General features: G+C 47.5%; 1 protein-coding gene across 1 annotated transcript in view; it reads left to right on the top strand.

The window, feature by feature from the left end:
• The window catches only part of LOC311143522 (neurexophilin-2-like), a gene marked incomplete at both ends in the record, with an annotated part of 79,642 nt that extends 61,910 nt beyond the window's left edge, over positions 1-17,732 (top strand). Inside the window, one exon of the mRNA XM_084179351.1 lies at positions 16,944-17,732. Within this exon, the coding sequence (XP_084035477.1) occupies positions 16,944-17,732 (789 nt within the window). The remainder of the gene's footprint in view (positions 1-16,943) is intronic.
• Between the last annotated feature and the right edge of the window lie 5,842 nt (positions 17,733-23,574).

The following is a 23,574-nucleotide window of genomic DNA, read 5'->3' on the forward strand; positions in this document are numbered from 1 at the left end:
CACCCCTCATATCTCTCTGGCAACACTAACACCTCTCATAAAACTGTCAACACTAACACCTCTCATATCTCTCTGGCAACACTAACACCTCTCATAAAACTGTCAAAACTAACACCTCTCATAAAACTGGCAACACTAACACCTCTCATAAAACTGTCAACACTAACACCCCTTTAAGAAATACTGACATATACCTTGCTATTAAACATGTGATATTAGGAACTCATCCATTTAGCAGTGACTAGGTGGAGTAATATAGGTAGTGATATACAGTGCATTCGGAAAGTATTCAGATCCCCATTAGTTCCTGCCAAGGCAGCAGCTACTCTTCCTGGGGTTTATTATGGATCCCCATTAGTTCCTGCCAAGGCAGCAGCTACTCTTCCTGGGGTTTATTATGGATCCCCATTAGTTCCTGCCAAGGCAGCAGCTACTCTTCCTGCAGTCCAGCAAAATTAAGGCAGTTATACAATTGTAAAAACATTACAACACATTTATTACAGAATTGGCCCATACTCCACTACCATATATCTACAACAAAAAATCCATGTGTGTGTATGCATGTGTCTGTGCCTATGTTTGTGTTGCTTCACAGTCCCCGCTGTTCCATAAGGTGTATTTATATCTGTTTTTTAAAATCTGATTCTACTGCTTGCATCAGTTACCTGATGTGGAATAGAGTTCCATGTAGTCATGGCTCTATGTAGTACTGTGCGCCTCCCATAGTCTGTTCTGGACTTGGGGACTGTGAAGAGACCTCTGGTGGCATGTCTTGTGGGGTATGCATGGGTGTCTGAGCTGTGTGCTAGTAGTTTAAACAGACAGCTCAGTGCATTCAACATGTCAATACCTCTCACAAATACAAGTAGTGATGAAGTCAATATCTCCTCCACTTTGAGCCAGGAGAGATTGACATGCATATTATTAATATTAGCTCTCTGTGTACATCCAAGGGCCAGCCGTGCTGCCCTGTTCTGAGCCAATTGCAATTTTTCTAAGTCCTTTTTGTGGCACCTGACCACACGACTGAACAGTAGTCCAGGTGTGACCAAACTAGGGCCTGTAGGACCTGCCTTGTTGATAGTGTTGTTAAGAAGGTAGAGCAGTGCTTTATTATGGACAGACTTCTCCCCATCTTAGCTACTGTTGTATCAATATGTTTTGACCATGACATTTCAAATCAAATCAAATCAAATCAAATTTTATTGGTCACATGCGCCGAATACAACAGGTGCAGACATTACAGTGAAATGCTTACTTACAGCCCTTAACCAACAGTGCATTTATTTTAAACAAAAAAAGTAAGAATAAAACAACAACAAAAAAAGTGTTGAGAAAAAAAGAGCAGAAGTAAAATAAAGTGACAGTAGGGAGGCTATATATACAGTAAAATAAAGTGACAGTAGGGAGGCTATATATACAGGGGGGTACCGTTGCATAGTCAATGTGCGGGGGCACCGGCTAGTTGAGGTAGTTGAGGTAATATGTACATGTGGGTAGAGTTAAAGTGACTATGCATAAATACTTAACAGAGTAGCAGCAGCGTAAAAAGGATGGGGTGGGGGGGCAGTGCAAATATTCCGGGTAGCCATGATTAGCTGTTCAGGAGTCTTATGGCTTGGGGGTAGAAGCTGTTGAGAAGTCTTTTGGACCTAGACTTGGCACTCCGGTACCGCTTGCCGTGCGGTAGCAGAGAGAACAGTCTATGACTAGGGTGGCTGGAGTCTTTGACAATTTTGAGGGCCTTCCTCTGACACCGCCTGGTATAGAGGTCCTGGATGGCAGGGAGCTTTGCCCCAGTGATGTACTGGGCCGTACGCACTACCCTCTGTAGTGCCTTGCGGTCAGAGGCCAAGCAGTTGCCATACCAGGCGGTGATGCAACCAGTCAGGATGCTCTCGATGGTGCAGCTGTAGAATTTTTTGAGGATCTGAGGACCCATGCCAAATCTTTTTAGTCTCCTGAGGGGGAATAGGCTTTGTCGTGCCCTCTTCACGACTGTCTTGGTGTGTTTGGACCATGATAGTTCGTTGGTGATGTGGACACCAAGGAACTTGAAGCTCTCAACCTGTTCCACTACAGCCCCGTCGATGAGAATGGGGGCGTGCTCAGTCCTCTTTTTTTTCCTGTAGTCCACAATCATCTCCTTTGTCTTGGTCACGTTGAGGGAGAGGTTGTTGTCCTGGCACCACACGGCCAGATCTCTGACCTCCTCCCTATAGGCTGTCTCATCGTTGTCGGTGATCAGGCCTACCACTGTTGTGTCGTCGGCAAACTTAATGATGGTGTTGGAGTCGTGCCTGGCCATGCAGTCATGGGTGAACAGAGAGTACAGGAGGGGACTGAGCACGCACCCCTGAGGGGCCCCCGTGTTGAGGATCAGTGTGGCAGATGTGTTGTTACCTACCCTTACCACCTGGGGGCGGCCCGTCAGGAAGTCCAGGATCCAGTTGCAGAGGGAGGTGTTTAGTCCCAGGATCCTTAGCTTAGTGATGAGCTTAGAGGGCACTATGGTGTTGAATGCTGAGCTGTAGTCAATGAATAGCATTCTCACGTAGGTGTTCCTCTTGTCCAGGTGGGAAAGGGCAGTGTGGAGTGCGATAGAGATTGCATCATCTGTGGATCTGTTGGGGCGGTATGCAAATTGGAGTGGGTCTAGGGTTTCTGGGATTATGCTGTTGATGTGAGCCATGACCAGTCTTTCAAAGCACTTCATGGCTACAGACGTCAGTGCTACGGGTCGGTAGTCATTTAGGCAGGTTATCTTAGAGTTCTTGGGCACGGGGACTATGGTGGTCTGCTTGAAACATGTTGGTATTACAGACTCAGTCAGGGACATGTTGAAAATGTCAGTGAAGACACTTGCCAGTTGGTCAGCACATGCTCGGAGTACACGTCCTGGTAATCCGTCTGGCCCTGCGGCCTTGTGAATGTTGACCTGCTTAAAAGTCTTACTCACATCGGCTACGGAGAGCGTGATCACATAGTCGTCCGGAGCAGCTGGTGCTCTCATGCATGCTTCAGTGTTGCTTGCCTCGAAGCGAGCATAGAAGTGGTTTAGCTCGTCTGGTAGGCTTGTGTCACTGGGCAGCTCGCGGCTGTGCTTCCCTTTGTAGTCTGTAATAGTTTTCAAGCCCTGCCACATCCGACGAGCGTCAGAGCCAGTGTAGTATGATTCAATCTTAGACCTGTATTGACTCTTTGCCTGTTTGATGGTTCGTCGGAGGTCATAGCGGGATTTCTTATAAGCGTCCGGGTTAGAGTCCCGTTCCTTGAAAGCGGCAGCTCTACCCTTTAGCTCAGTGCGGATGTTTCCTGTAATCCATGGCTTCTGGTTGGGGTATGTACGTACGGTCACTGTGGGGACGACATCATCGATGCACTTATTGATGAAGCCAGTGACTGATGTGGTGTACTCCTCAATGCTGTCTGAAGAATCCCGGAACATGTTCCAGTCTGTGCTAGCAAAACAGTCCTGTAGCTTAGCATCTGCGTCATCTGACCACTTTTTTATTAACCGAATCACTGGTGCTTCCTGCTTCAGTTTTTGCTTATAAGCAGGAATCAGGAGGATAGAGTTATGGTCAGATTTGCCAAATGGAGGGCGAGGGAGAGCTTTGTATGCGTCTCTGTGTGTGGAGTAAAGGTGGTCTAGAGTTTTTTCCCCTCTGGTTGCACATTTAACACGCTGATAGAAATTAGGCAGAACGGATTTAAGTTTCCCTGCATTAAAGTCCCCGGCCACTAGGAGCGCTGCATCTGGATGAGCGTTTTCCTGTTGATTAATGGCCTTGTACAACTCATTCAGTGCAATCTTAATGCCAGCATTGGTTTGTGGTGGTAAATAGACAGCTATGAAAAATATAGATGAAAACTCTCTTGGTAAATAGTGTGGTCTACAGCTTATCATAAGATACTCTACCTCAGGCCAGCAAAACCAGTGTTACTCCAAGCAGTTTAGTCACCTCAACTTGCTCAATTTCCACATTATTTATTACAAGATTTAGTTGAGGTTTAGGGTTTAGTGAATGATTTGTCCCAAATACAATGCTTTTAGTTTTTGAAATATTAAGGACTAACTTATTCCTTGACGTGTATATCAAATCACATTTTATTTGCCACGTGCCGAATACAACAGATGTAGACCTTACAGTCAAATGCTTACTGACAAGCCCTTAACCAACAATGCAGTTTTAAGAAAAAAAAAGTGTTAAGTGAAAAATAGATAAGTAAAAAATAAAATAACAGTAGGGAGGCTATATACAGGGGGGTACCGGTACAGAGTCAATGGGAAATAACAGTAGGGAGGCTATATACAGGGGGTACCGGTACAGAGTCAATGTGAAATAACAGTAGAGGGGCTATATACAGGGGGTACCGGTACAGAGTCAATGTGAAATAACAGTAGAGAGGCTATATACAGGGGGTACCAGTACAGAGTCAATGGGAAATAACAGTAGAGAGGCTATATACAGGGGGTACCGGTACAGAGTCAATGGGAAATAACAGTAGGGAGGCTATATACAGGGGGTACCGGTACAGAGTCAATGGGAAATAACAGTAGGGAGGCTATATACAGGAGGTACCGGTACAGAGTCAATGGGAAATAACAGTAGGGAGGCTATATACAGGGGGTACCGGTACAGAGTCAATGTGAAATAACAGTAGAGAGGCTATATACAGGGGGTACTGGTACAGAGTCAATGGGAAATAACAGTAGGGAGGCTATATACAGGGGGTACCGGTACAGAGTCAATGTGAAATAACAGTAGGGAGGCTATATACAGGGGGTACCGGTACAGAGTCAATGTGAAATAACAGTAGGGAGGATATATACAGGGGGTACCGGTACAGAGTCAATGTGCGGGGGCACCAGTTAGTCGAGGTAATTGAGGCAATATGTACATTTACATTTACATTTACATTTAAGTCATTTAGCAGACGCTCTTATCCAGAGCGACTTACAAATTGGTGCATTCACCCTATAGCCAGTGGGTTTACCACTTTACAATAATAATAATTATTTTTTATTTTATTTTTTGGGGGGGGGGGTAGAAGGATTACTTCATCCTATCCCAGGTATTCCTTAAAGAGGTGGGGTTTCAAATGTCTCCGGAAGGTGGTGAGTGACTCCGCTGTCCTGGCGTCGTGAGGGAGCTTGTTCCACCATTGGGGTGCCAGAGCAGCGAACAGTTTTGACTGGGCTGAGCGGGAACTATGCTTCCGCAGAGGAAGGGGAGCCAGCAGGCCAGAGGTGGATGAACGCAATGCCCTCGTTTGGGTGTAGGGACTGATCAGAGCCTGAAGGTACGGAGGTGCCGTTCCCCTCACTGCTCCATAGGCAAGCACCATGGTCTTGTAACGGATGCGAGCTTCAACTGGAAGCCAGTGGAGTGTGCGGAGGAGGGGGGTGACGTGAGAGAACTTGGGAAGGTTGAACACCAGACGGGCTGCGGCATTCTGGATGAGTTGTAGGGGTTTAATGGCACAGGCAGGGAGCCCAGCCAACAGCGAGTTGCAGTAATCCAGACGGGAGATGACAAGTGCCTGGATTAGGACCTGTGCCGCTTCCTGTGTAAGGCAGGGTCGTACTCTCCGAATGTTGTAGAGCATGAACCTGCAGGATCGGGTCACCGCCTTGATGTTAGCGGAGAATGACAGGGTGTTGTCCAGGGTCACGCCAAGGCTCTTCGCACTCTGGGAGGAGGACACAACGGAGTTGTCAACCGTGATGGCGAGATCATGGAACGGGCAGTCCTTCCCCGGGAGGAAGAGCAGCTCCGTCTTGCCAGGGTTCAGCTTGAGGTGGTGATCCGTCATCCATTCTGATATGTCGGCCAGACATGCAGAGATGCGATTCGCCACCTGGTTATCAGAAGGGGGAAAGGAGAAGATTAGTTGTGTATCGTCAGCGTAGCAATGATAGGAGAGGCCATGTGAGGATATGACAGAGCCAAGTGACTTGGTGTATAGGGAGAAAAGGAGAGGGCCTAGAACTGAGCCCTGGGGGACACCAGTGGTGAGAGCACGTGGTGCGGAGACAGCTTCTCGCCACGCCACTTGGTAGGAGTGACCGGTCAGGTAGGACGCAATCCAGGAGTGAGCCGCGCCGGAGATGCCCAGCTCGGAGAGGGTGGAGAGGAGGATCTGATGGTTCACAGTATCAAAGGCAGCAGACAGGTCTAGAAGGACAAGAGCAGAGGAGAGAGAGTTAGCTTTAGCAGTGCGGAGAGCCTCTGTGACACAGAGAAGAGCAGTCTCAGTTGAATGACCAGTCCTGAAACCTGACTGGTTTGGATCAAGAAGGTCATTTTGAGAGAGATAGCAAGAGAGTTGGCTAAAGACGGCACGCTCAATAGTTTTGGAAAGAAAAGAAAGAAGGGATACTGGTCTGTAGTTGTTGACATCAGTGGGATCGAGTGTTGTTTTTTTTTGTACAGTTGAAGTCGGAAGTTTACATACACCTTAGCCAAATACATTTAAACTCAGTTTTTCACAATTCGTGATATTTAATCCTAGTAAAAGTTCCCTGTTTTAGGTCAGTTAGGATCACCACTTTATTTTAAGAATGTGAAATGTCAGAATAATAGTAAAGAGAATGATTTATTTCAGCTTTTATTTCTTTCATCACATTCCCAGAGGGTTAGAAGTTTACATACACTCAATTAGTATTTGGTAGCATTGCCTTTAAATTGTTTAACTTCGGTCAAACATTTCGGGTAGCCTTCCACAAGCTTCCCACAATAAGTTGGGTGAATTTTGGCCCATTCCTCCTGACAGAGCTGGTGTAACTGAGTCAGGTTTGTAGGCCTCCTTGCTCGCACACGCTTTTTCAGTTCTGCCCACACATTTTCTATAGGATTGAGGTCAGGGCTTTGTGATGGCCACTCCAATACCTTGACTTTGTTGTCCTTAAGCCATTTTGCCACAACTTTGGAAGTATGCTTGGGGTCATTGTCCATTTGGAAGACCCATTTGCGACCAAGCTTTAACCTCCTGACTGATGTCATGAGATGTTGCTTCAATATATCCACATAATTTTCCCTCCTCATGATGCCATCTATTTTGTGAAGTGCACCAGTCCCTCCAGCAGCAAAGCACCCCCACAGCATGATGCTGCCACCCCCGTGCTTCACGGTTGGGATGGTGTTCTTCGGCTTGCAAGCAACCCCCTTTTTCCTCCAAACATAACGATGGTCATTATGGCCAAACAGTTCTATTTTTGTTTCATCAGACCAGAGGACATTTCTCCAAAAGGTACGATCTTTGTCCCCATGTGCAGTTGCAAACCGTAGTCTGGCTTTTTTATGGCGGTTTTGGAGTAGTGGCTTCTTCCTTGCTGAGCGGCCTTTCAGGTTATGTTGATATAGGACTTGTTTTACTGTGGATATAGATACTTTTGTACCTGTTTCCTCCAGCATCTTCACAAGGTCCTTTGCTGTTGTTCTGGGATTGATTTGCACTTTTCGCACCAAAGTATGTTCATCTCTAGGAGAAAGAACGTGTCTCCTTCCTGAGCGGTATGATGGCTGCGTGTTCCCATGGTGTTTATACTTGCGTACTGTTGTCTGTAGATGAACGTGGTACCTTCAGGCGTTTGGAAATTGCTCCCAAGTATGAACCAGACTTGTGGAGGTCTACCATTTTTTTTTCTGAGGTCTTGGCTGATTTCTTTTGATTTTCCCATGATGTCAAGCAAAGAGGCACTGAGTTTGAAGGTAGGCCTTGAAATGCATCCACAGGTACACCTCCAATTGACTCAAATGATGTCAGTTAGCCTATCAGAAGGTTCTAAAGACATGACATCATTTTCTGGAATTGTCCAAGCTGTTTAAAGGCACAGTCAACTTAGTGTATGTAAACTTCTGACCCACTGGAATTGTGATACAGTGAATTAGAAGTGAAATAATCTGTCTGTAAACAATTGTTGGAAAAATTACTTGTACCATGCACAAAGTAGATGTCCTAACTGACTTGCCAAAACTATAGTGATTGAAAAACTAGTTTTAATGACTCCAATTTAAGTGTATGTAAACTTCCGACTTCAACTGTACATGGTAGAGTTAAAGTGACTATACTCCGGTACCACTTGCCGTGCGGTAGCAGAGACAACAGTCTATGACTAGGGTGGCTGGAGTCTTTGACAATTTTTAGGGCATTCCTTTGACACCGCATGGTATAGAGCTCCTGGATGGCAGGAAGCTTGGCCCCAGTGATGTACTGGGCCGTACGCACTACCCTCTGTAGTGCCTTGCGGCGGAGGCCGAGCATTTGCCATACAAGGCGGTGATGCAACCAGTCAGGATGCTCTCGATGGTGCAGCTGTAAAACTTTTTGAGGATCTGAGGACCCATGACAAATCTTTTCAGTCTCCTGAGGGGGAATAGGCTTTGTCTTGCCCTCTTCATGACTGTCTTGGTGTGTTTGGGCCATGAAAGTTTGTTGGTGATGTGGACATCAAGGAACTTGAAGCTCTCAACCTGTTCCACTACAGCCCTGTTGATGAGAATGGGGGCGTGCTCAGTCCTCTTTTTTTTCCTGTAGTCCACAATCATCTCCTTTGTCTTGATCACGTTGAGGGAGAGGTTGTTATCCTGGCACCACACGGCCAGGTCTCTGACCTCCTCCCTATAGGCTGTCTCATCGTTGTCGGTGATCAGGCCTACCACTGTTGTGTCGTCGGCAAACTTAATGATGGTGTTGGAGTCGTGCCTGGCCATGCAGTCATGGGTTAACAGGGAGTACAGGAGGGGACTGAGCACGCACCTCTGAGGGGCCCCGTGTTGAGACTCAGCGTGGCAGATGTGTTGTTACCTACAGTGAGGGAAAAAAGTATTTGATCCCCTGCTGATTATGTAAGTTTTCCCACTGACAAAGAAATGATCAGTCTATAATTTTAATGGTAGGTTTATTTGAACAGTGAGAGACAGAATAACAACAACAAAATCCAGAAAAACGCATGTCAAAAATGTTCTGGCTCCCAGGTGTCTTTCATACAGGTAACGAGCTGAGATTAGTAGCACACTCTTAAAGGGAGTGCTCCTAATCTCAGTTTGTTACCTGTAGAAAAGACACCTGTCCACAGAAGCAATCAATCAATCAGATTCCAAACTCTCCACCATGGCCAAGACCAAAGAGCTCTCCAAGGATGTCAGGGACAAGATTGTAGACCTACACAAGGCTGGAATGGTCTACAAGACCATCGCCAAGCAGCTTGGTGAGAAGGTGACAACAGTTGGTGCAATTATTCGCAAATGGAAGAAACACAAAAGAACTGTCAATCTCCCTCGGCCTGGGGCTCCATGCAAGATCTCACCTCGTGGAGTTGCAATGATCATGAGAACGGTGAGGAATCAGCCCAGAACTACACGGGAGGATCTTGTCAATGATCTCAAGGCAGCTGGGACCATAGTCACCAAGAAAACAATTGGTAACACACTACGTCGTGAAGGACTGAAATCCTGCAGCGCCCGCAAGGTCCCCCTGCTCAAGAAAGCACATATACAGGGCCGTCTGAAGATTGCCAATGAACATCTGAATGAGTCAGAGGAGAACTGGGTGAAAGTGTTGTGGTCAGATGAGACCAAAATCGAGCTCTTTGGCATCAACTCAACTCGCCATGTTTGGAGGAGGAGGAATGCTGCCTATGACCCTAAGAACACCATCCCCACCGTCAAACATGGAGGTGGAAACATTATGCTTTGGGTGTGTTTTTCTGCTAAGGGGACAGGACAACTTCACCGCATCAAAGGGATGATGGACGGGGCCATGTACCGTCAAATCTTGGGTGAGAACCTCTTTCCCTCAGCCAGGGCATTGAAAATGGGTCGTGGATGGGTATTCCAGCATGACAATGACCCAAAACACACGGCCAAGGCAACAAAGGAGTGGCTCAAGAAGAAGCACCTTAAGGTCCTGGAATGGCCTAGCCAGAGTCCAGACCTTAATCCCATAGAAAATCTGTGGAGGGAGCTGAAGGTTCGAGTTGCCAAACGTCAGCCTCGAAACCTTAATGACTTGGAGAAGGTCTGCAAAGAGGAGTGGGACAAAATCCTTCCTAAGATGTGTGCAAACCTGGTGGCCAACTACAAGAAATGTCTGACCTCTGTGATTGCCAACAAGGGTTTTGCCACCAAGTAATAAGTCATGTTTTGCAGAGGGGTCAAATACTTATTTCCCTCATTAAAATGCAAATCAATTTATAACATTTTTGCCATGCGTTTTTCTGGAATTTTTTTTGTTATTCTGTCTCTCACTGTTCAAATAAAACTACCATTAAAATTATAGACTGATCATTTCTTTGTCAGTGGGCAAACGTACAAAATCAGCAGGGGATCAAATACTTTTTTCCCTCACTGTACATATGGGGTAAAACACGTAGTCGTAGGTGAACAGGGAGTACAGGAGGGGACTAAGCACGCACCCCTGAGGGGCCCCCGTGTTGAGGATCAGCGTGGCAGATGTGTTGTTACCTACCCTTACCACCTGAGGGGCGGCCCATCAGGAAGTCCAGGATCCAGTTGCAGAGGGTGGTGTTTAGTCCCAGGGTTCTTAGCTTAGTGATGAGCCTTGAGGGTACTATGGTGTTGAGCGCTGAGGTGTAGTCAATGAATAACATTCTCACATAGGTGTTCCTCTTGTCCAGGTGGGAAAGGGCAGTGTGGAATGCAATAGAGATTGCATCGTCTGTGGATCTGTTGGGGCGGTATGCAAATTGGAGTGGGTCTAGGGCTTCTGGGATAATGGTGTTGATGTGAGCCATGACCAGCCTTTTAAAATGCTTCATGGCTACAGACATGAGTGCTATGGGTCGGTAGTCATTTAGGCAGGTTATCTTAGTGTTCTTGGGAACCGGGACTATGGTGGTCTGCTTGAAACATGTTGGTATTACAGACTCAGTCAGGGACATGTTGAAAATGTCAGTGAAGACACTTGCCAGTTGGTCAGCGCATGTTCGGAGTACATGTCCTGGTAATCCGTCTGGCCCTGCGGCATTGTGAATGTTGACCTGCTTAAAAGTATTACTCACGTCGGCTACGGAGAGTGTGATCACATAGTCATCCGGAACAGCTGATGCTCTCATGCAGGCTTCAGTGTTGCTTGCCTCGAAGCGAGCATAGAAATTATTTAGCTCGTCTGGTAGGCTTGTGTCACTGGGCAGTTCACGGCTGTGCTTCCCTTTTTAATAGACCACCAAGTGTCTGTAATAGTTTGCAAGCCCTGCCACATCAGACGAGCGTAGTACGATTCAATCTTAGTCCTGTATTGACTCTTTGCCTGGTTGATGGTTCATCGGAGGGCATAGCAGGATTTCTTATAAGCGTCAATGTTACAGTCCCGCTCCTTGAAAGTGGCAGCTCTACCCTTTAGCTCAGTGCGGATGTTGCCTGTAATCCATGGCTTCTGGTTGGGGTACGTACGGTCACTGTGGGGACGACGTCATCGATGCACTTATTGATGAAGCCAGTGACTGATGTGGTGTACTCCTCAATGCCATCGGAAGAATCCTGGAACATGTTCCAGTCTGTGCTCGCAAAACAGTCCTGTAGCTTAGCATTTGCATCATCTGACCACTTCCTTATTAACCGAGTCACTGGTGCTTCCTGCTTTAGTTTTTGCTTATAAGCAGGAATCACGAGGATATAATTATGGTCAGATTTGCCAAATGGAGGGCGAGGGAGAGCTTTGTACGCGTCTCTGTGTGTGGAGTAAAGGTGGTCTAGAGTTTTTTTTCCTCTGGTTGCACATTTAACATGCTGGTAGAAATTAGGTAGAACGGATTTAACTTTCCCTGCATTAAAGTCCCCGGCCACTAGGAGCGCTGCCTCTGGATGAGCGTTTTCCTGTCTGCTTATGGCCTTATACAGCTCATTGAGTGCGGACTTAGTGCCAGCATCGGTTTGTGGTGGTAGGTAGACAGCTACAAAAAATATAGAAGAAAACTCTCTTGGTAGATAGTGTGGTCTACAGCTTATCATGAGATACTCTACCTCAGGCCAGCAAAACCTTGAGACTTCCTTAGTATTAGATTTTATGCACCAGCTGTTGTTTACAAATATACACAGACCGCCACCCCTTGTCTTACCGGAGTCAGCCGTTCTATCCTGCTGATGTATCATATATCCTGCCAGCTGTATGTTATCCATGTCGTCGTTCAGCCACGACTCGGTGAAACATAAGATATTACAGTTGTTAATGTCCCGTTGGAAGGATAACCTTAGTCTTAGGTCGCCCATTTTGTTCTCAAATGATTGAACATTGGCTAATAGGATTGATGGAAGAGGCAGATTACTCGCTCGCTGTCGGATCCTTACAAGGCACCCCGACCTACGTCCACGATATCTCTGTCTCTTTCTCATGCGAATGACAGGGATTTGGGCATTGTCAGGTGTCTGTAGAATATCCTTCGTGTCCGACTCGTTGAATAAAATTTTTTCGTCCAATACGAAATACAATTCATAATGTCATTAAAACCCACATGGACTGCGATAGAATCGATGTCCATGTCCTGGCGTATTGCATTCGGGAGCAGCTTAGTAATGTCATTTACTCGAGCTCCGGGACACCAGGAACAGTCACACGTCTTACCATGGAGCTGCCCAAAATCCACTTCACAGGATGGTGCAGGCCTCCGACAGCTTGATCCAGAGCTTTGTATTTCGGAAGGTTGCCGACGTCGACTTCGACGGTTGTGTGATATAGATGGTGTGATATAGGTGGTGTGATATAGATGGTGTGATATACAGTGGGGGAAAAAAGTATTTAGTCAGCCACCAATTGTGCAAGTTCTCCCACTTAAAAAGATGAGAGAGGCCTGTAATTTTCATCATAGGTACATGTCAACTATGACAGACAAAAGGAGAAAACATTTCCAGAAAATCACATTGTAGGATTTTTAATGAATTTATTTGCAAATTATGGTGGAAAATAAGTATTTGGTCAATAACAAAAGTTTCTCAATACTTTGTTATATACCCTTTGTTGGCAATGACACAGGTCAAACGTTTTCTGTAAGTCTTCACAAGGTTTTCACACACTGTTGCTGGTATTTTGGCCCATTCCTCCATGCAAATCTCCTCTAGAGCAGTGATGTTTTGGGGCTGTCACTGGGCAACACGGACTTTCAACTCCCTCCAAAGATTTTCTATGGGGTTGAGATCTGGAGACTGGCTAGGCCACTCCAGGACCTTGAAATGCTTCTTACGAAGTCACTCCTTCATTGCCCAGGCGGTGTGTTTGGGATCATTGTCATGCTGAAAGACCCAGCCACGTTTCATCTTCAATGCCCTTGCTGATGGAAGGAGGATTTCACTCAAAATCTCACGATACATGGCCCCATTCATTCTTTCCTTTACACGGATCAGTCGTCCTGGTCCCTTTGCAGAAAAACAGCCCCAAAGCATGATGTTTCCACCCCCATGCTTCACAGTAGGTATGGTGTTCTTTGGATGCAACTCAGCATTCTTTGTCCTCCAAACACGACGAGTTGAGTTTTTACCAAAAAGTTCTATTTTGGTTTCATCTGACCATATGACATTCTCCCAATCCTCTTCTGGATCATCCAAATGCACACTATCAAACTTCAGACGGGCCTGGACATATACTGGCTTAAGCAGGGGGACACTTCTGGCACTGCAGGATTTGAGTCCCTGGCGGCGTAGTGTGTTACTGATGGTAGGCTTTGTTACTTTGGTCCCAGCTCTCTGCAGGTCATTCACTAGGTCCCCCCGTGTGGTTCTGGGATTTTTGCTCACCGTTCTTGTGATCATTTTGACCCCACGGGGTGAGATCTTGCGTGGAGCCCCAGATCGAGGGAGATTATCAGTGGTCTTGTATGTCTTCCATTTCCTAATAATTGCTCCCACAGTTGATTTCTTCAAACCAAGCTGCTTACCTATTGCAGATTCAGTCTTCCCAGCCTGGTGCAGGTCTACAATTTTGTTTCTGGTGTCCTTTGACAGCTCTTTGGTCTTGGCCATAGTGGAGTTTGGAGTGTGACTGTTTGAGGTTGTGGACAGATGTCTTTTATACTGATAACAAGTTCAAACAGGTGCCATTAATACAGGTAACGAGTGGAGGACAGAGGAGCCTCTTAAAGAAGAAGTTACAGGTCTGTGAGAGCCAGAAATCTTGCTTGTTTGTAGGTGACCAAATACTTATTTTCCACCATAATTTGCAAATAAATTCATAAAAATCCTACAATGTGATTTTCTGGAGAAAAAAAATCTCAATTTGTCTGTCATAGTTGACGTGTACCTATGATGAAAATTACAGGCCTCTCTCATCTTTTTAAGTGGGAGAACTTGCACAATTGGTGGCTGACTAAATACTTTTTCCCCCCACTGTTGGTGGTGTGATATAGGTGGTGTGATAAGGGTTGTGTGATAAGGGTGGTGTGATATAGGTGGTGTGATATAGGTGGTGTGATAAGGGTGGTGTGGTAAGGGTGGTGTGATAAGGGTGGTGTGATATAGGTGGTGTGATAAGGTTGGTGTGATAAGGGTGGTGTGATAAGGGTGGTGTGATAAGGGTGGTGTTTTAAGGGTGGTGTGATATAGGTGGTGTGATTAGGGTGGTGTGATAAGGGTGGTGTGATATGGGTGGTGTGATAAGGGTGGTGTGATAAGGGTGGTGTGATATAGGTGGTGTGATAAGGATGGTGTGATAAGGGTGGTGTGATAAGGGTGGTGTGATAAGGGTGGTGTGATATAGGTGGTGTGATATAGGTGGTGTGATAAGGGTGGTGTGATAAGGGTGGTGTGATATAGGTGGTGTGATATAAGTGGTGTGATAAGGATGGTGTGATAAGGGTGGTGTGATATAGGTGGTGTGATATAGGTGGTGTGATAAGGGTGGTGTGATATAGGTGGTGTGATAAGGGTGGTGTGATATAGGTGGTGTGATAAGGATGGTGTGATAAGGGTGGTGTGATATAGGTGGTGTGATAAGGGTGGTGTGATATAGGTGGTGTGATAAGGGTGGTGTGATATAGGTGGTGTGATAAGGGTGGTGTGATATAGGTGGTGTGATAAGGGTGGTGTGATAAGGGTGGTGTGATATAGGTGGTGTGATATAGGTGGTGTGATAAGGATGGTGTGATAAGGGTGGTGTGATAAGGGTGGTGTGATATTAGGTGTGAGGAGAAAGTCAGTCACATTTCCACGGTCTCTTCCACAGGCAGATCCCAACGCTGGCAGGTCATCTCTGAGCTTTGAACACTTTGGAATGAGGTCTTGTGTTTTCAGCTTATTACGATAATAGTGTCTGTTTTAAGCCACGTCGCCCTGGAATGCCTGGAGCATCCGCTTAACCAATCAGCATAGCAGCTCCGATTAACCAATCTTAATTAAGAAGCTTTTGTGTTTCTCCTTCATCAGACCTTGCCTGGCAGTTTTTTTTCTTTCTCAGTTTTGAAGTCTAAATGACTGCCTCTTCCTTCCATTTGACTGTTCAGGGCTTCAAAGCTTCACTAACACATTATACAGCAGCACTGCACACCTTAATGTTGTGTCTCATATAGCGCCAAGTGAAGGGAGAGAGAGGAGAGAGGAGAGAGAGAGAGAGAGAGAAGGGAGAGAGAGGAGGGAGGAGAGAGGAGAGAGAGAGAGAGAGAGAGGAGAGGGAGAGAGAGGAGAGAGGAGAGAGGAGAGAGGAGAGAGAGAGAGAGAGAGAGAGAGAGGAGAGGGAGAGAGAGAAGGGAGAGAGAGGAGAGAGGAGAGAGGAGAGAGAGGAGAGAGAGAGAAGGGAGAGAGAGGAGGGAGGAGAGAGGAGAGAGAGAGGAGAGGGAGAAGGGAGAGAGAGGAGAGAGGAGAGAGGAGAGAGGAGAGAGAGAGAAGGAAGAGAGAGGAGAGAGGAGAGAGAGAGAGGAGAGAGAAGGGAGAGAGAGGAGAGAGGAGAGAGAGAGAAGGGAGAGAGAGAGAGTGAGAGAGAGAGAGAGAGAGCGAGAGAGAGAGAAGGGGGAGAAAGAGAGGATAGGGGGAGAGGAGAGGGAGAAGGGGGAGAGAGAGGAGGAGGAGAGAGATTGTGTCAACGCAGGCTTTCAAGTTCACATTTCTCTCTGTATTTGATATCCTCCTTGTTGTCACAGCAATTTCCCCAGTTGTTCATCAGACTTAAATGTTTCTCTCATTTCCATTATGATAATCTTGCCCAATCCTCACCTGAGCACCTCACTGAACATGAGGAATACATTTAGTTTCCTCTCAAGTACAGTATGTTCAATAAAAAGAGGCAAAAGAAGAAACATTCTCCTGGTGCTATATATTATATTAAACACTGTACAATACGTTATATAAATGTTATTTTCTGAAAGATAACAAGACAACGTTCTAACACTGTGTAATGGTTGTAGACGACGTGTCTAGTTTGTTCGCTGTGAACACATATGCTTCAATTAAGCTTACAGCTGAAGTTATAATTAGGTTGGAAATACAGTAGAGCTCGTGTTAGATTTGAAACAGCCTTTTTAAAGCTTCACATCTGGTGCGACTAGCCAGTGATTCCAGGCCTCAGGTCCCTGCTAGCTAATTACTGCTAACACCTAACAGCTTATTACCCTGTATTATGATTCAACTGTATCTGGACTGGACCAGGAACCACTCCTGAAGCAGAGAGGCTGTGAGGTAGAGAGGATCATTGCTAGATTAGGATGACTACTTGCAGTTAAACACTTCAAATCCAGTAATGTATAGGGGGACATATTATAGTAGATTTGTAGTAGGTCATAAAGTGGAATAGTAGTGGAACAAAAGAGAATCATCCACATTGTGTCCCTATTTTGAAATAACTTTAGAAATTACAGAATGTGGCTTTAATGTGTTTTATATTATTTGATGCATCCAGTTGCTCTGCTGTTTGAATATTATGGTACAGTGGTATAGTTTATTACATAGTTCATGTCCTCTAACCTTCTCTTCCTGTATCTCTCTGTGTTTCCTCTGTAGGTGTGGTGCAGGAAGGTCCAGCTGCAATTCCCAGAGACAGAGCTGATAGAGTGGGGGGAGGGGGTCCATGAGGAGAAGTTCTCCCCCAGCGGAGCCGGAGCCAGTCCCAGAGTCTTCAACCCCCTGAGGCTGTTCGCTAGGGGGGTCCCTGGAGCCCCTGGGGCCGTCAGGGCCCCCAGCCTTAAACACAACCCCATCAGGGATATGACATACCTAGAGAACATGGAGGACTTCTGGGATTGGTTATCCAACCAGACAGATGTTCAGGCCAGCCAGGCCAGAACCAAGCGACGACCCATCGTCAAGACGGGCAAGTTCAAGAAGATGTTTGGTTGGGGAGACTTCCACTCCAACATCAAGACTGTCAAGCTCAACCTGCTGATCACCGGGAAGATCGTAGACCACGGTAACGGAACGTTCAGCGTCTACTTCCGCCATAACTCCACTGGCCTGGGGAACGTGTCGGTGAGTCTGGTGCCACCGTCTAAAGTGGTGGAGTTTGAGATGGCTCAGCAGTCCACACTGGAGACCAAAGACTCTAAAGCTTTCAACTGTCGTATCGAGTATGAGAAGACGGACCGAAACAAGAAGACGGCTCTGTGCAGCTTCGACTCCTCCAAGGTGTGTTACCAGGAACAGACACAGAGCCACGTCTCCTGGCTCTGCTCCAAGCCCTTTAAAGTAATCTGCATCTACATCGCCTTCTACAGCGTGGACTACAAACTGGTGCAGAAGGTCTGCCCGGACTACAACTACCATAGTGACACTCCCTACTCCTCCACTGGCTGAAGGTCTGCTCAGACTCCAACTACCATAGTAACACTCCCTACTCCTCTACTGGCTGAAGGTCTGCCCAGACTCCAACTACCATAGTGACACTCCCTACTCCTCTACTGGCTGAAGGTCTGCTCAGACTACAACTACCATAGTAACACTCCCTACTCCTCTACTGGCTGAAGGTCTGCCCAGACTCCAACTACCATAATGACACTCCCTACTCCTCCACTGGCTGAAGGTCTGCTCAGACTCCAACTACCATAATGACACTCCCTACTCCTCCACTGGCTGAAGGTCTGCTCAGACTCCAACTACCATAGTAACACTCCCTACTCCTCCACTGGCTGAAGATCTGCTCAGACTCCAACTACCATAGTAACACTCCCTACTCCTCCACTGGCTGAAGGTCAGCCCAGACTCCAACTACCATAGTGACACTCCCTACTCCTCCACTGGCTGAAAGTCTGCCCAGACTCCAACTACCATAATGACACTCCCTACTCCTCTACTGGCTGAAGGTCTGCCCAGACTCCAACTACCATAGTAACACTCCCTACTCCTCTACTGGCTGAAGGTCTGCCTGGACTACAACTACCATAGTAACACTCCCTACTCCTCTACTGGCTGAAGGTCTGCCCAGACTCCAACTACCATAGTAACACTCCCTACTCCTCCACTGGCTGAAGGTCTGCCCAGACTCCAACTACCATAGTAACACTCCCTACTCCTCTACTGGCTGAAGGTCTGCTCGGACTACAACTACCATAGTGACACTCCCTACTCCTCCACTGGCTGAAGGTCTGTCCAGACTCCAACTACCATAATGACACTCCCTACTCCTCTACTGGCTGAAGGTCTCTCCAGACTACAACTACCATAGTAACACTCCCTACTCCTCTACTGGCTGAAGGTCAGCCCAGACTCCAACTACCATAGTAACACTCCCTACTCCTCTACTGGCTGAAGGTCTGCCCAGACTCCAACTACCATAGTAACACTCCCTACTCCTCTACTGGCTGAAGGTCTGCCCAGACTCCAACTACCATAGTAAAAATTCCTACTCCTCCACTGGCTGAAGGTCTGCCCAGACTCCAACTACCATAGTAGCACTCCCTACTCCTCTACTGGCTGAAAGTCTGCTCAGACTACAACTACCATAGTAACACTCCCTACTCCTCCACTGGCTGAAGGTCTGCCCAGACTCCAACTACCATAGTAACACTCCCTACTCCTCTACTGGCTGAAGGTCTGCCCAGACTCCAACTACCATAGTAACACTCCCTACTCCTCCACTGGCTGAAGGTCTGCCTGGACTACAACTACCATAGTAACACTCCCTACTCCTCTACTGGCTGAAGGTCTGCCCAGACTCCAACTACCATAGTAACACTCCCTACTCCTCCACTGGCTGAAGGTCTGCCCAGACTCCAACTACCATAGTAACACTCCCTACTCCTCTACTGGCTGAAGGTCTGTCCAGACTACAACTACCATAGTAACACTCCCTTGTCCTCTACTGGCTGAAGGTCTGCCTGGACTACAACTACCATAGTAACACTCCCTACTCCTCCACTGGCTGAAGGTCTGCCCAGACTCCAACTACCATAGTAACACTCCCTACTCCTCTACTGGCTGAAGGTCTGCCTGGACTACAACTACCATAGTAACACTCCCTACTCCTCCACTGGCTGAAGGTCTGCCCAGACTCCAACTACCATAGTAACACTCCCTACTCCTCTACTGGCTGAAGGTCTGTCCAGACTCCAACTACCATAGTAAAAATTCATACTCCTCCACTGGCTGAAGGTCTGCCCAGACTCCAACTACCATAGTAACACTCCCTACTCCTCTACTGGCTGAAGGTCTGCCCAGATTCCAACTACCATAGTAACACTCCCTACTCCTCTACTGGCTGAAAGTCTGCTCAGACTACAACTACCATAGTAACACTCCCTACTCCTCTACTGGCTGAAGGTCAGCCCAGACTCCAACTACCATAGTAACACTCCCTACTCCTCTACTGGCTGAAGGTCTGCCCAGACTCCAACTACCATAGTAACACTCCCTACTCCTCTACTGGCTGAAGGTCTGCCCAGACTCCAACTACCATAGTAACACTCCCTACTCCTCTACTGGCTGAAGGTCTGCTCGGACTACAACTACCATAGTGACACTCCCTACTCCTCCACTGGCTGAAGGTCTGTCCAGACTACAACTACCATAATGACACTCCCTACTCCTCCACTGGCTGAAGGTCTGTCCAGACTACAACTACCATAATGACACTCCCTACTCCTCCACTGGCTGAAGGTCTCTCCAGACTCCAACTACCATAGTAACACTCCCTACTCTTCTACTGGCTGAAGGTCTGCCTGGACTACAACTACCATAGTAACACTCCCTACTCCTCCACTGGCTGAAGGTCTGCCCAGACTCCAACTACCATAGTAACACTCCCTACTCCTCTACTGGCTGAAGGTCTGCCTGGACTACAACTACCATAGTAACACTCCCTACTCCTCCACTGGCTGAAGGTCTGCCCAGACTCCAACTACCATAGTAACACTCCCTACTCCTCTACTGGCTGAAGGTCTGTCCAGACTCCAACTACCATAGTAAAAATTCCTACTCCTCCACTGGCTGAAGGTCTGCCCAGACTCCAACTACCATAGTAACACTCCCTACTCCTCTACTGGCTGAAGGTCTGCCCAGATTCCAACTACCATAGTAACACTCCCTACTCCTCTACTGGCTGAAAGTCTGCTCAGACTACAACTACCATAGTAACACTCCCTACTCCTCTACTGGCTGAAGGTCAGCCCAGACTCCAACTACCATAGTAACACTCCCTACTCCTCTACTGGCTGAAGGTCTGCCCAGACTCCAACTACCATAGTAACACTCCCTACTCCTCTACTGGCTGAAGGTCTGCCCAGACTCCAACTACCATAGTAACACTCCCTACTCCTCTACTGGCTGAAGGTCTGCTCGGACTACAACTACCATAGTGACACTCCCTACTCCTCCACTGGCTGAAGGTCTGTCCAGACTACAACTACCATAATGACACTCCCTACTCCTCCACTGGCTGAAGGTCTGTCCAGACTACAACTACCATAATGACACTCCCTACTCCTCCACTGGCTGAAGGTCTCTCCAGACTACAACTACCATAGTAACACTCCCTACTCTTCTACTGGCTGAAGGTCTGCCTGGACTACAACTACCATAGTAACACTCCCTACTCCTCCACTGGCTGAAGGTCTGCCCAGACTCCAAATACCATAGTAACACTCCCTACTCCTCCACTGGCTGAAGGTCTGCCCAGACTCCAACTACCATAGTAACACTCCCTACTCCTCCACTGGCTGAAGGTCTGCCCAGACTCCAACTACCATAGTAACACTCCCTACTCCTCTACTGGCTGAAGGTCTGCCCAGACTCCAACTACCATAGTAACACTCCCTACTCCTCTACTGGCTGAAGGTCTGCCCAGACTCCAACTACCATAGTAACACTCCCTACTCCTCTACTGGCTGAAGGTCTGCCCAGATTCCAACTACCATAGTAACACTCCCTACTCCTCTACTGGCTGAAAGTCTGCTCAGACTACAACTACCATAGTAACACTCCCTACTCCTCCACTGGCTGAAGGTCTGCCCAGACTCCAACTACCATAGTAACACTCCCTACTCCTCTACTGGCTGAAGGTCTGCCCAGACTCCAACTACCATAGTAACACTCCCTACTCCTCCACTGGCTGAAAGTCTGCCCAGACTCCAACTACCATAGTAACACTCCCTACTCCTCTACTGGCTGAAGGTCAGCCCAGACTCCAACTACCATAGTAACACTCCCTACTCCTCTACTGGCTGAAGGTCTGCTCAGACTCCAACTACCATAGTAACACTCCCTACTCCTCTACTGGCTGAAGGTCTGCCCAGACTCCAACTACCATAGTAACACTCCCTACTCCTCTACTGGCTGAAGGTCTGCTCGGACTACAACTACCATAGTGACACTCCCTACTTCTCCACTGGCTGAAGGTCTGTCCAAACTACAACTACCATAATGACACTCCCTACTCCTCCACTGGCTGAAGGTCTGTCCAGACTACAACTACCATAGTAACACTCCCTACTCCTCCACTGGCCGAAGGTCTGTCCAGACTCCAACTACCATAATGACACTCCCTACTCCTCCACTGGCTGAAGGTCTCTCCAGACTACAACTACCATAGTAACACTCCCTACTCCTCTACTGGCTGAAGGTCTGCTTGGACTACAACTACCATAGTAACACTCCCTACTCCTCTACTGGCTGAAGGTCAGCCCAGACTCCAACTACCATAGTAACACTCCCTACTCCTCCACTGGCTGAAGGTCTGCCCGGACTACAACTACCATAGTGACACTCCCTACTCCTCCACTGGCTGAAGGTCTGCTCAGACTCCAACTACCATAGTAACACTCCCTACTCCTCTACTGGCTGAAGGTCTGCCCAGACTCCAACTACCATAGCGACACTCCCTACTCCTCTACTGGCTGAAGGTCTGCCCAGACTCCAACTACCATAGTAACACTCCCTACTCCTCTACTGGCTGAAGGTCAGCCCAGACTCCAACTACCATAGTAACACTCCCTACTCCTCCACTGGCTGAAGGTCTGCTCAGACTCCAACTACCATAGTAACACTCCCTACTCCTCTACTGGCTGAAGGTCTGCCCAGACTCCAACTACCATAGTGACACTCCCTACTCCTCTACTGGCTGAAGGTCTGCCCAGACTCCAACTACCATAGTAACACTCCCTACTCCTCTACTGGCTGAAGGTCAGCCCAGACTCCAACTACCATAGTGACACTCCCTACTCCTCTACTGGCTGAAGGTCTCTCCAGACTCCAACTACCATAGTAACACTCCCTACTCCTCTACTGGCTGAAAGTCTGCTCAGACTACAACTACCATAGTAACACTCCCTACTCCTCCACTGGCTGAAGGTCTGCCTGGACTCCAACTACCATAGTAACACTCCCTACTCCTCCACTGGCTGAAGGTCTGCCTGGACTACAACTACCATAGTGACACTCCCTACTCCTCTACTGGCTGAAGGTCTGCCCAGACTCCAACTACCATAGTAACACTCCCTACTCCTCCACTGGCTGAAGTTCTGCCCGGACTCCAACTACCATAGTAACACTCCCTACTCCTCCACTGGCTGAAGGTCTCTCCGGACTACAACTACCATAGTAACACTCCCTACTCCTCTACTGGCTGAAGGTCTGCCCAGACTCCAACTACCATAGTAACACTCCCTACTCCTCTACTGGCTGAAGGTCTGCCCAGACTCCAACTACCATAGTAACACTCCCTACTCCTCCACTGGCTGAAGGTCTGCCCAGACTCCAACTACCATAGTAACACTCCCTACTCCTCTACTGGCTGAAAGTCTGCTCAGACTCCAACTACCATAGTAACACTCCCTACTCCTCTACTGGCTGAAGGTCTGCCTGGACTACAACTACCATAGTGACACTCCCTACTCCTCTACTTGCTGAAGGTCTGCCCAGACTCCAACTACCATAGTAACACTCCCTACTCCTCTACTGGCTGAAGGTCTGTCCAGACTCCAACTACCATTGTAACACTCCCTACTCCTCCACTGGCTGAAGGTCTGCCCAGACTCCAACTACCATAGTGACACTCCCTACTCCTCTACTGGCTGAAGGTCTGCCTGGACTCCAACTACCATAGTGACACTCCCTACTCCTCCACTGGCTGAAGGTCTGCCCAGACTCCAACTACCATAGTAACACTCCCTACTCCTCCACTGGCTGAAAGTCTCCCTGGACTACA

Source organism: Coregonus lavaretus (assembly GCF_964263955.1).
Source record: "Coregonus lavaretus genome assembly, chromosome: 16".
Taxonomy (NCBI): domain Eukaryota; kingdom Metazoa; phylum Chordata; class Actinopteri; order Salmoniformes; family Salmonidae; genus Coregonus; species Coregonus lavaretus.